The sequence below is a fragment of the Zea mays genome, chromosome 8 (genome assembly GCF_902167145.1).
Source record: "Zea mays cultivar B73 chromosome 8, Zm-B73-REFERENCE-NAM-5.0, whole genome shotgun sequence".
NCBI classification, from domain to species: Eukaryota; Viridiplantae; Streptophyta; class Magnoliopsida; order Poales; family Poaceae; genus Zea; species Zea mays.
This window is the reverse complement of record NC_050103.1, coordinates 96,618,104-96,631,008: the sequence shown is the minus strand read 5'-3', so window position 1 is coordinate 96,631,008 and position 12,905 is coordinate 96,618,104. Positions and strand designations below refer to the sequence as shown.

At 52.6% G+C, this 12,905-nt stretch overlaps 1 protein-coding gene across 1 annotated transcript in view; it reads left to right on the top strand.

Moving 5' to 3' along the window:
* The first annotated feature begins 367 nt into the window (after positions 1–367).
* LOC100273570 (triose phosphate/phosphate translocator) overlaps positions 368–12,905 on the top strand; it is a 30,572-nt gene continuing 18,034 nt past the window's right edge. Inside the window, exons 1-6 of the mRNA NM_001147988.1 lie at positions 368–642; positions 1,879–1,947; positions 2,052–2,117; positions 2,203–2,281; positions 2,665–2,785; positions 2,885–2,980. Coding sequence (NP_001141460.1) covers positions 398–642; positions 1,879–1,947; positions 2,052–2,117; positions 2,203–2,281; positions 2,665–2,785; positions 2,885–2,980 — 676 coding nt within the window. The 5' untranslated portion in view covers positions 368–397. The remainder of the gene's footprint in view (positions 643–1,878; positions 1,948–2,051; positions 2,118–2,202; positions 2,282–2,664; positions 2,786–2,884; positions 2,981–12,905) is intronic.

The following is a 12,905-nucleotide window of genomic DNA, read 5'->3' as shown; positions in this document are numbered from 1 at the left end:
TTTTTATATAGGAGACAATTGAACTTGTACGTCTTTAGTTGTACGGGTCTCTTTGGTATAGCTCTTTGAACGACTCTCGCTTTGGCTCATCGCAAAGCTCTGCAAATAGTTAAAAAAACGGTTTCTCATCAAGAGTACTTCAAGAATCAAAGCCGTTTTTTGTGTGTGTTGGGACTTGGGAGCAAAAAAAAAAAAAAAAAAACTGTTTACCAAACGAACTGAGGTGCCGGAGCCTTGCCAACGGAGCCCGGCAAAAGGCCTACTGCTATCACATTTCCATAATCTCAGTTGTCCTTGTCCCCTCGAACGCGCACTGTTCAAACAAACCCTCCACTGCCCTCCCCACTCTCCCCTTCACCGCGCCGCACTCCCAAGTCCCAACTCCCAACAGGCCTAAATGGCGGCGGCCGGAACAATTCCCGGCGCCGCCGCAGCCATTGGCGCTTCTGTGTCCCAACGCCAACGTCGCGTCGGCGCTCCTTCTTTCGTAGCTGCCTACGTCTCCGAGGGCACCCGCCTCGTCTGCCGGAGGCAGCTCCGTCCGGCTCCGGTCCTCGCTTCTTCCTTCATCTCCCTTTCTCATCCAGCGAGGCGGCGGTTCCTCTGCGATGCTGCGGCCGGAGCCTCCTCAGGTCCCGCTGGGTTAGTGCATCCCTTTCTTCCAAGTCGTCTCAGCGCGCCGTACATTGCATTAGTGCAAGCAACAACAGTCTGGGGCCGTGTCGTTTTGCATTCGTGGAAGCTTATAGAAGCAGAGTTTTAGATCTTGACCACTTAGCCTTCTTCAGCTGAACGGATCTATACTATCTGGATAGAGCAATAGTACGCCACTATGATGTGGTAGCCCACATTGATTCCAGCTTCTAGGCTTGTACTAAAGCCTATATTTAACCTTATGTAGAGATTTTATTTAGCAACCCCACTGAGTGCAGTTCGCTTGATTATTGCTGCAGCTCTGTGTAGTGCGTACTCTTTGTTTCAGTGGTGGAGTACAATTGGGGCTGTGCCATTGCACTTCCAATGTTCCATGTAGCTTGTTCGTTTTGCTCTCAATCGATGTGGATTGAGTGAGTTTAAATCCCAAACAAGTCAATTTTTTTATAATTTTTTTTCAATCTTATCCAATCCACATGGGATAGGAATAACCGAACAAGGCCTAAATTCAAAGAAGACCTTTGAGTATTCGATGCAGCTGTCAAAATTGGAGCTACCATGAAGTAATTTGCCTCTTCTCTAACTTATAAATGAATGAAAGCTAAGGTGCCGTTTGGTTCGCGAAATATAACGTAAATGGTAATGGTAACGATTCACACTCGAATACCGGTGGTAACAAATTTGAATAGTGCGGTATCCATTTGTAGTATGGTATCGATTACGGTTGGATTTAAACAAACATGATTTAATCATATCGGTTACCCATTACGTTACCAATATGTGAACCAAACGCCACCTAAGAGTGAACCTACACTAGTTTGTATAACCGGCAATTTATAGACTAAACACCTCGATGATTTATTGCAATTTAAATCTCATTTCTCTAATATGCGAGTTCCTTAAAATTACAAACATTTACATTCTTAACTATATTGTCTTGTCCTAACAATAAAAACATTGATACTGTGTAAAAGTTTCATAACGGTAGAAGTTTATATGCCCAGGAAAAATATATATGCATGCACGCTATCTGTAGTATTTACACCATTATTCATCATGTGGATGCAGGTAACTTTTGAACTAAGATTAAGTTCTGATTGTGAAATTCACAACGATCCATAGCATATTGTGAATTTTTAACCTTTGTTGACGTCTGGAGCACACAGCGCTGCAGCTAAGAAAATTATTTTTCTGGTCATTAGTAACAGGAATTTTCTATTACAGAGAAGCCAAGCCCCAGGGATTTGCAGAGAGATACCCAGCTCTTGTCACAGGTTTCTTCTTCTTCTTGTGGTATGTTCACTTACCTCTATTGCTAATCTGGCTGCATGAAACGGTGTAAAAAACATTCCTTTGGATAATAGTTTTAATTGTCGCTTTGTGATCAAACCTTGCAGGTATTTTCTGAATGTAATATTTAACATCCTCAACAAGAAGATCTTCGACTACTTCCCCTATCCATAGTATATTTCCTTGATAAGTGTGCATTGTGTCTTTCATGTTGGCACCAGCTGCAATAACATATAAAACTTGTACCTATTCTTGTAGTTTTGTGTCAGTGAGCCATCTTTTTATTGGAGTACTATACTGCCTTATTGGCTGGAGCTTCGGCATCCCAAAGCGCGCGGTATAGTCAACACCTCCATGATCTTTTTCTTTTTTGATAGATAACAGCCTATCTAACTCACAGTTAAGCGTTTTCAGTGACATTTATGAGCAGGGTGTGCATGGGAACTAAATTGTTAATTCTCTAAATAAAAAATATTTAATGTTGGATCCTACTGCGTAGTGAGGTGCATATGTAGTGCTTCTGATTTTTGATGTCTTATACACTAAGAAGAATTAGCATACGGTGGTAAATTATACATAATATATATATATTCTCCAGTGTTTTCGAAATGTTCTTGTATCTATTAATCACCAGTAGTTTTTTCTACATAGTTTTTTTTTGTATCAGTGACATCGTTTCTGGAAGGAACTGATAAACTAATATAAATTGTACTTCTGTAGCCAATCAACTCAACACTTCTGAAGCAGCTTGTTCCAGTTGCGGTTTGCCATGCCATTGGCCATGTAACAAGCACTGTGTCATTTGCTGCTGTAGCTGTGTCATTTGCCCACACTATTAAAGGTGATTCTATGATAAGTTGATTTTCTATTTCTATTATTATCCCTCTACCTCCTGTTTACTTGTGCTAAGATGTTTCCAGTTTTACAAATTACAACACAGCTCTCGAGCCATTCTTCAATGCGGCTGCTTCCCAGTTTATCCTTGGACAACCAGTTCCATTGACACTCTGGCTGTCTCTTGTTCCAGTGGTGATTGGTATGTCTTATTCCAGATTTTGCTTTAGTTGTGGTGCTAGCTGTATAAACTTGTATTTTGTGATATGCTGCAACATTAACACTACGGTATCGGTACTCAAGACAAGGTTCAACTTGGCACTCCTGTAGCTCTTTGGTTCAGGTGGGTGATGATGTACATGTTGTAGAACAGAAGGTAATTCTTGTGGGTGATGTGCGAAACCGCGAATGCTGCATAGTTCTTATTCAGGGGTGGAAGATAGGTTCAGGTCACCTGCTAAAATGCCATTTATTTTGATGTAGTAGGTTCGTATCAGCCTCCTAGCAAAACAAGCAAGGGTAAGTCTGCCTAGAAATCCCCTTTCTCGGACCCCACTTTTTGTGAGAGCTTTTAGCACCAGGTACTTCCTATAGGGTTTGCTTGGCTGCTTGCATTAGCATGTATCTAGGCTCGTGCATTGCCGTTTAACTGTGTTTGGTTGGCCACAGAGGCTCTTATAGGTTTGGATGGTGCTCAAAGCAATTCCAATGCAGCGTTAGCTAGTATGCTAAATTTTGTCGTATTGCGTATTAGGCAATGTAGATTTGCACAAGCTGATGGGACATGCAAAAATAAAATCTTCCTCCCCTGCCTCTATTAGAACTGGCGGTGACTACATGTAACACAGTATAAGCAAACAAACACAATCTTAGTGAACACAACTTGCCTGTGCAGGACAACCAAATACCAAGATATTTCATACGTTTTATGCTTTGGGTTGTGTTTCATAAGGTCTAGTGCAAGCAACCAATCATACCGTTTAAGAATCTTTTATTGTTGCCAGCATTATAGGCAATGTTCTGTGTAGAAACAGTTTTTTCCCCCTAAAACGCGCAGGAGAACTGCACATTAGATATATTAAGATAGAAGAAACAACAATGGTCTAAAGGAGACCAGAGTACAAAGTAAAAAATAAAAGAAAAACCACCTTACGGCACAAAAACATCCATCTAGAAGACAGCCAAAAGATGTCAACAACTGCCCCTAAACTAAGGCCAGATGGTGCACATATCTTTGTGTTAGCAGATATATCAGGCGTGGGCTCTCCTGCCATATAGGCACAGGCACTCCTGCCATAGGCGTGGGCATACTTGCCTTATTATTGCTGCCACATATAGGAGGCTATAGATGCAATCCTTCTATTTAGGGGTAAAGATAGGATCCCTCTAATCAAGGAGATCTCAGGGTATTGTTTCCATAAACCTGAGATCTCCTGCTCCTCTCTATCTCTATATATATGTGCGCCTTTACTCCTCTCTATCATTAATACAGACAACAACCATATTGCTATCATGGTATCACGAGCTCAAGTTCCTATCCCCCTTCCGCTGCCCTAGGTGCAACACAACCCTTAGGCTGCGCCACCCCCTCCCCCTGCGCGCCACCTCTAGGCTGCGCCCTCTACTCTCCCTTCCCTCTGCGCGCCACCTAGGCCGCGCCCTCGCCTGGCCATGGCTGGTCTGGAACCACAACCGCCACCTGTCGTCGATGCCGCCGCGACACAGATCGATGCTGAGCATGAAGCCTGCCTCCAGACCGTCGCCTGGCGCGACAGGAGACTGCCACCGCGACCCAGGAGCGCGATGTGGCTGCCGAACGCGTTCGTGCTGCTCTCGAGCGCGTAGCTCGTGTCATCGATGACATTCTGGCTGGCGATCCTCTCTGATCCAGCGGGTGATACTGGCAAGGGCCTACACGACGCCATCTTCCTCCACGAGGCAGCTGCTATCGTCAACCTGTAAGTACAGGGACTCTAACTCTCATCAAGAGGATGACACTATGAGTTGGGGCAATTTTCTGTTTATTTCCTCAAACACTACACAATGCCATACCCATCTAAGGGTTGGAGACACATATTTATAGCCCTAGAGGCTGCACTATCACACTACCACACCTTCTCACACACACTACACAACAGGATTGTCCTCTAAATGCTAAAGAGGACAGTCAAAAGCGACTGCTGTCCTCTAGATGCTAAAGAGACTACAGAGGACAGTCAAAAGCGACTGTTGTCCTCTAGATGCTCAAGACTTATTCCATCATTCTCCCCCTAAGTCTTGGAAAGTTGGGCCATCCCGGACCTGGAGCAAAGCTCAAGAAACTTGATCTTCCCAAGGGGCTTGGTGAGCAGGTCTGCAAGCTGATCCTTGGTGTTGATGTAGCGCGCCTTGATGCCCCCTTCTGCCAAGCAGTCTCGGATGAAGTGGTATCTCAGCCGGATGTGCTTGCTTCGTTCATGGAACACGGGGTTCTTGGCCAATGCCAGAGCGGACTGGCTGTCCACCCTGAGTTCCACCGCTTTAGTGTTTCTCCCGAGGAGATCACCGAGCAGTCGAGCCAGCCAGAGCGCCTGAGTCGAAGCAGTGGAGGCCGCTATGTACTCGGCCTCGCAGCTGGACATGACCACCACCTGCTGCTTGACCGACTGCCAGCTAATGAGGCACTTGCCGAGGAAGAAGAGGATCCCGCTTGTGCTCTTGCTAGTGTCGATGTCACCGGCGTGGTCGCTGTCGCTGTACCCGACAAGGTGTGCCTCGCCAGGGCACCTCGGGTAGTAGAGACCGTGGTCGAGAGTCCCCACAACATAGCGGATGATCCTCTTCACAGCCTGCTCATGCTCCGTCGTCGGTCGCTGCAGGAACCGACTAACGTAGCCAACGGAGTATGCCAAGTCAGGCCGTGTGTGGACGAGGTAGCGAAGGCTCCCCACAAGACGCCGGTACTGTGTAGCATCCACCTCCTCCGTCATGCTGTCGCGACTCAGCTTCAGCCTCTCCATCAGAGTGAGGGCTGGGTTGCAGTCGGTGAGCCCAGCCAGCTCAACAATGCGCTTGGCATAGGCGGTCTGGCGAAGTGTGATCCCGGAGTCTCCCTGGTGCACCTCAATCCCCAGTTAGAAGGAGAGATGCCCCAGGTCACTCATTTGGAAGGTGGCCTTCATCTCTTCCTTGAACGCTGCCACCTCTGCATCCTTGGCGCCGGTGATCACCAAGTCGTCAACGTAGACACCCACCAGCAGGGCACTTCCTCCATTGCCCCGCCGATAGATGGCCGCCTCGTGCGGGCTTGGCGTGAATCCCATTCCTTTGAGCGTGGAATCCAGCTTGGCATTCCACGCCTTCGGTGCCTGTCGCAGGCCATAGAGAGTCTTGCGCAGGCGCAACACCTTGCCCTCCTTGCCAGGGATCGCAAAACCTAGCGGCTGGTGTACGTAGACCTCCTCCTTTAAGTCGCCGTAAAGAAACGTCGACTTGACGTCCATGTGATGAACGTGCCAGCCCTGCTGGGTTGACAACGCAAGGAGTCGCACGGATTCCATCCGTGCCACGGGGGCGAAAGCATCGTCGAAGTCGATCCCCTCCTGTTGTAAGAAACCGCGTGCCACCAAGCGAGCCTTGTGCTTGACGATGGTGCCAGCTTCATCCCTCTTCAGTTTGAACACCCATTTAAGGGTGATCGCGCGATGACCATGAGGGAGATCAGCGAGCTCCCAAGTGCGGTTCGTCTCAACCGTGTCCATCTCCGACTGCATCGCGGCACGCCAAGCCGCATGTTTCTCGGCCTCCGCGAAAGACCGAGGCTCACCATCGTCGCATGCAAGATGCAACTCTCCTGCCATAATGCGAGACGCCGGGCCCGGCACCGACGGGTCGATGAGAAGGCCCTCCACCCTTCGATACCGCAACAGCTCGCCGTCGTAGCACGCGTCGACGCGCTCCTCGTCATGGGAGAGCGGGGTCACAAGCTCCACTGGGTCGTGCTCGACACGAGCTGGTGTCGGAGAGGACGTTCCCGGAGAGGGTACTGTCGGTGCTGGAGTACGTGGTGGCGAAGAGCTCACTGTAGCCGGGGTCGTGGCTGGAGTGCGTGGTGGTGAAGAGCTCGTTGTAGCCGGAGCTGGAGAGCGTGGCGCTGGAGTCGGTGGAGACTTGGGGGCTAGGGTAGACCTACTCGGAGAAGAGTTGCCTACTCCCCTAGCTCCCTCAAAGTGGACGTACTCGATGGTGAAGTCGTCGTACGTCGGAGTCGTGCCGTCGTCCACCGCCTTGTCCCACGCCCATTCTCGCCCTTCGTCGAACACTACGTCGCTCGCCGTGCGCACACGCTGTGTTCCTGGGTCAAGGATGCGGTAGGCCTTCGAGCCCTCCGCGTAGCCAATGAATACCCCCGGGGTGCTCCTATCGTCGAGCTTGCTGATGTGGCCAAGCTCCTTGCTGAACGCGAGGCAACCGAAGACCCGTAGGTGAGAGACCGCCGGCTTGCGCCCATGCCAAGCCTCGTACGATGTCATCCCGTTGAGAGCCTTGGTGGGCGAGCGGTTGAGGATGTAAACCGCTGTCACCACCGCCTCTCCCCAGAAGGCAGCCGACATTCCCCTCTGTTTGAGGAGAGCCCGAGCCATCTCCACAACCGTCTGGTTGCGTCGCTCGACGACACCGTTCTGCTGCGGGCTGTATGGCGCGGAGTAGTGGCGCTGAACGCCCTCATTCGCGCAGTACGACGCGAACTCAGCCGCCGTGAATTCGCCGCCGTTGTCGGTGCGCAGCACGCGCAGCTTGCGGCCGCACTCTGCCTCCGCAGCGACCTGCACACGCCTGATGGCGTTCGCAACCTCCCCTTGCTACCAAGGATCATCACCCACATGTAGCGGGAGAGATCGTCGACGAGCAGCAAGAAGAGTTGCCTACTCCCCCAGCTCCCTCAAAGTGGACGTACTCGATGGTGAAGTCGTCGTACGTCGGAGTCGTGCCGTCGTCCACCGCCTTGTCCCACGCCCATTCTCGCCCTTCGTCGAACACTACGTCGCTCGCCGTGCGCACACGCTGTGTTCCTGGGTCAAGGATGCGGTAGGCCTTCGAGCCCTCCGCGTAGCCAATGAATACCCCCGGGGTGCTCCTATCGTCGAGCTTGCTGATGTGGCCAAGCTCCTTGCTGAACGCGAGGCAGCCGAAGACCCGTAGGTGAGAGACCGCCGGCTTGCGCCCATGCCAAGCCTCGTACGATGTCATCCCGTTGAGAGCCTTGGTGGGCGAGCGGTTGAGGATGTAAACCGCTGTCACCACCGCCTCTCCCCAGAAGGCAGCCGGCATTCCCCTCTGTTTGAGGAGAGCCCGAGCCATCCCCACAACCGTCTGGTTGCGTCGCTCGACGACACCGTTCTGCTGCGGGCTGTATGGCGCGGAGTAGTGGCGCTGAACGCCCTCATCCGCGCAGTACGACGCGAACTCAGCCGCCGTGAATTCGCCGCCGTTGTCGGTGCGCAGCACGCGCAGCTTGCGGCCGCACTCTGCCTCCGCAGCGACCTGCACACGCCTGATGGCGTTCGCAACCTCCCCTTGCTACCAAGGATCATCACCCACATGTAGCGGGAGAGATCGTCGACGAGCAGCAAGAAGTAGCGTCGTCCTCCTAGTGTGGCTGGTGTCACCGGGCCACACAAGTCCCCATGCACGAGCTCGAGCCTCTCCTTGGCTCGGAAGCTCGACTGCTGGGGAAAGGGGAGCCGTCTTTGCTTTGTCAACACGCAGACATCGCAGAATTGCTCCACATGGTCAAGGCACGGTAGGCCTCGTACCATCTCCTTGGCACTGAGCCGCTTCAGGGCCTTGAAGTTAAGGTGCCCGAAGCGCTCGTGCCACTGCCATGCCCCGTCGTCTCGACGAGCAGCAAGGCAGCAAGGTTGTGCCACCTTCACATTGAGGATGTATAGCCGATTTGGACTCCTGCGTACCTTGGCAAGAAGGCGACGAGAGGGGTCCCAGATCCTCATGACTCCGTGCTCGACCTCCACGCGCGAACCGGCGAAGCGACGACGGGTGGTGCCGACTTCGACACAGACATCTGCGTGAAGGATTACCGCGTAGGTGGTGTCATGATGTTTGATGCGCACACGGGCCGGGGACTCGTCGGTGAGTTTTTTTACCACGGGGACTGGGTCTTGAACAAGATTATGGTGCAGGGTCGGATGCTGGGCAGCTGGCTGTTGTCCCGGCTCCGGTGGCGGCCACTCCGCCTGCGGCGGCGGTTGGAGCGAAGGGTACTTCGCAGGACCCATGGTCCAAATTCTGCGCCAGCGGCGAGATTTCGTCGGCCGCTGCCGCTAAAGACGTGGCGGGCTCTGTGTCCCAGCAGCTGAAGCATGCATCGCAGCAGCTGAAGCATGTAAGTCGTCTTGGACTTCGTTAGTTCGTTGTTTTTATGTGGTTGCGAATCTGATGGATTTTTCGTGGTAGGCGGCCGCCTTCGCCGACCATGTTGCGTCGGGCGCCCTGACTTCGGAGTTCGTTGCCGAGAGGCAACGACTCGAAGGCAGGATCGAGCGCCTTCGGGCGCAGCATACGGATGCTGATCGGGACAAGTCAGCTGCGGAAAACAAGAGCCGCAGGCTGACAGAGAGGTTGGCGTCTGCGGAGGCCGAGAAGGAGGATCTCAGGCGTCAGTTGGCGGAGGAGAGGAAGGATGCGAACAGAGCCTATGCTGAGGCGCAGGCTGCACAAGCCGAGGCCAAACTTGCACGAGCGGAGGCCAGTCTCGTCCGCCAACGCGCCGAGGAGATGGAAGCGAGGCTCTGCGGCCTGCGCGACCGCCTGGACAAAGCGGAGGCCTCTACGCGCGCGGAGGTCGACCGGACGCACACGCAGCTCGTGGACGCGTACCGGGAGCTTGGTGCGCGGACCGCTCCCTTTGAAGCGTCCGGTCAGGAGGTGGGCCTCCGCTTCCTTGGGTGGCTACAGGAGGAGCTGGAGGTGGTCCCAACGATTGTGACGGGCCTCATGTCCTTCGCCTCCCTCATCACCCGCGAAGGGGTCGTGAATGCCTTGTCCCGCGAGGGATACAGGCACTTCAAGGTCTTCTCGACCGATCGGACGAAGACTTCGAGCGCGGAATCTTCCAGGTCGAGGACCCGGTGATGAAGCGGTCGGCTGGGGCGCTTTACGATAGGATGTGGGGCCCTCACGACCGTGAGATTGTCCGGGAGAGGTCCGACTGGGCGATGGATCAGGTAAAAGTGCATATGTGTGATTATATGTGTGGGTATGTGTGTGTATTTGTGTGGTTGTTGAATGAATGTGTTATTGCTGTAGATGGAGCATGATGAAGAGGTCGAGGACCTCGGTGATCTGGATAGCACACTGCCCGAGGCATCGGGGGTGGAGCTGGCGCCGCCATCCGATGCTGGCGAGGGCCCCTTGGTGACCCCCGCATCGACTGGGGCTGGCGAAGACCCCGCGCCGGCCACTGCGCCGACGGGTGAAGACACTTCGATGGTGGTGGGCGAACCAGCTACCGAGGACCCAGCGGCGTCGGTCGGGCCTTCGCAGGTGGCGGAATAGGGGCTAGGGCTTTCGGTGTAAACTTTTGTTTTTGTGATACTGAACCCCGGTGGCTGCGCAGGTTCCGACGTTTGGGCCTGCGCAAGCAACCGCTACTGGCAATACTAATTTTGTGGCGGCCGCAACCGTTGTGCCTGCCGATGATAATTTGTATGGTTCTGGATCTGAGTGTTTTGAGTCTGATGGTGAATCTGGGAGTTCGTTTTCCTGGACTGAAGAGTTCTCGGATGAAGGCTTGAATTATTTTGCTGCATTAGATGTGGCCGTGGCGGAGTCCTCGCCGCGTGTGGAGGTTGGCGAGGCGGCTGATCTTCCTAGTGCGAGGACCAAGTACAGGCGGCGAGGGGTGGTGTCAAAGCATAGCGTGGGTGAGGTTTCGCGAAGTGGTAGGCGCCGTCGTATTGGGATGGAGCGAGACCGTCTTCGTGTAGACCGGATTGGTAAACGAGAACTGTTGTCCCCGCCGATTGGGACGAGCATAGGAGAGGGGGATCTGCGAAATCTTTTTGAGGGTGAGGAATTGAGAATAATGTTGTTTAATTATAGAGAGTTGGGTATCACCCCGAAGGTTGAGCCGATGTAGTATATGGTGCCCTCGCTGTGTGTATGTAACTGCAACTTGTATTGTAATGTGGCCTGTTGGCCGTTTTCGCACGCCTGTGCTGATCCGGCTGCACCCGTAGGCGACTTTTTGCGAGGAGTGTCGATTGACGTACTTGTTGCGCTTATCCGGCGGCACCCTTAGGCGACTTTTGCACGGAGTGTCTGTTCGGAAAAGACTTCGATGACGCGCTTATTGTGCTTGTCCGGCTGCACCCTTAGGCGTCTTTTGCGCGGAGTGTCCTTTTAATAGAAAACTTCGATTGACGCACTTGTTGTGCTATTCCGGCTGCACCCTTAGGCGTCTTTTGCACGGAGTGTCTTTTTAAGAAAAGACTTCGATTGACGTACTTGTTGTGCTATTCCGGCTGCACCCTTAGGCGTCTTTTGCACGGAGTGTCTTTTTTAAAAAAGACTTCGATTGACGCACTTGTGCTTATTCCGGCTGCACCGTTAGGCGTCTTTTGCACGGAGTGTCTTTTTGATAAAAGACTTCGATTAACACACTTGTTGTGCTTATTCCGGCTGCACCCTTAGGCGTCTTTTGCGCGGACTCTCGCACGCTACCTGTCGCGGTGACTTCGGAGTGGTCGAATGCCGAAGACTGTCGAAGCGGTCTTTTTCGACGCGTTGCATTTGATTTTTTGTTTTTGCGGGGGCTTTTTGCTGGTATATTACATGGCTCCGCCTCGTTAAAAACTTCACCCCCCGGGAGGAAAAGAGTGCGGACCGGAATACCATTGTTTGCTGGATTACAAGGGCGCGCGGGCCCTGATGGTTAAACAAAAAATTTGCGGAGATTGTCAATGTTACAGGAGTGCTCTAAGTCTTCGCCGGAAGGGGTTACTAGCCTGTACGCACTGGGTGATGCCTTCGACTTGACGATGAATGGACCTTCTCATTTTGGTTCCAGCTTGCCCCGTGATTCTGTCCGGGTGGTTCGGACGAGTACGAGGTCTCCTTTGTTGAACTCTCTTAGGACAACCGCGTTGTCGCGCCAGGCCTTGGTCTGGGCCTGATTTTTGTTGAGGGCCTGTAGGGCGAGGACGCGGTCTCCGTCGATAAGATCCTTGGACGTTGGCTCGTCGACATCGGGGACCGCTGATGTGCTTGTTCGGGGCGACCCATGCTTTAACTCTTGTGGCGTCATGGCCTCGGATCCATATAGTAGACGAAAAGGTGTGAATCCGGTTGCCCGACATTCTGTCGTGTTTAGGGCCCATACCACTTCAGGTAGTTGGTCGACCCATTTGCTCTTCTTGTTGTCGAGAAATCTTTTCTTGATGGCAGTGAAAATCTTGCCGTTGGCGCGCTCGACGACACCGTTGGATTGCGGGTGGTATACCGAGGCGAAGACGGGCTTGGTGCCGATGGAGAAACTGAAGTCCCTGAAGTCCTGGCTGTCAAACTGTTTGCCGTTGTCGACTGTGAGTTCGGACGGGACTCCGAATTGGCAGACAATGTTTTGCCAGAAGAACTTTTGGGCGGTCTTCGACGTTATTGTGGATACTGCTCTGGCCTCGATCCACTTGGTGAAATACTCGACGGCAACGAAGGTGAATTTGTGGTTCCCTTGAGCCGTAGGTAGTGGTCCGACAATATCCAGACCCCAGCGTTGAAGTGGCCATGTGTGGGGATCAGCTTGGTGTACTGCGAAGGGTTGCTTGAGCGGGGGGAAAACTTCTGGCATGCTTCACAAGACCTCGTGACTCGATTCGCAGTACAGATTATCGCGGGCTAGTAAAATCCTTGACGGATTACCTTGGCAGCGAGGGCCCTGGGTCCTGAATGGGAGGCGCAAGTTCCGCTGTGGACTTCGCAAAGGATCTGAATGCCTTTGGTTTCGATCACACATTTTAGCATGGGCTGACTGATCTCCTTTTTTACAGCTAGCTGGCCCCCGACTAGTGCGAAGTCCCGGCTTCGGTGCTTGAGGCGCTTGGCCTCATTGACGTCACTTGGGTGGTAATGTC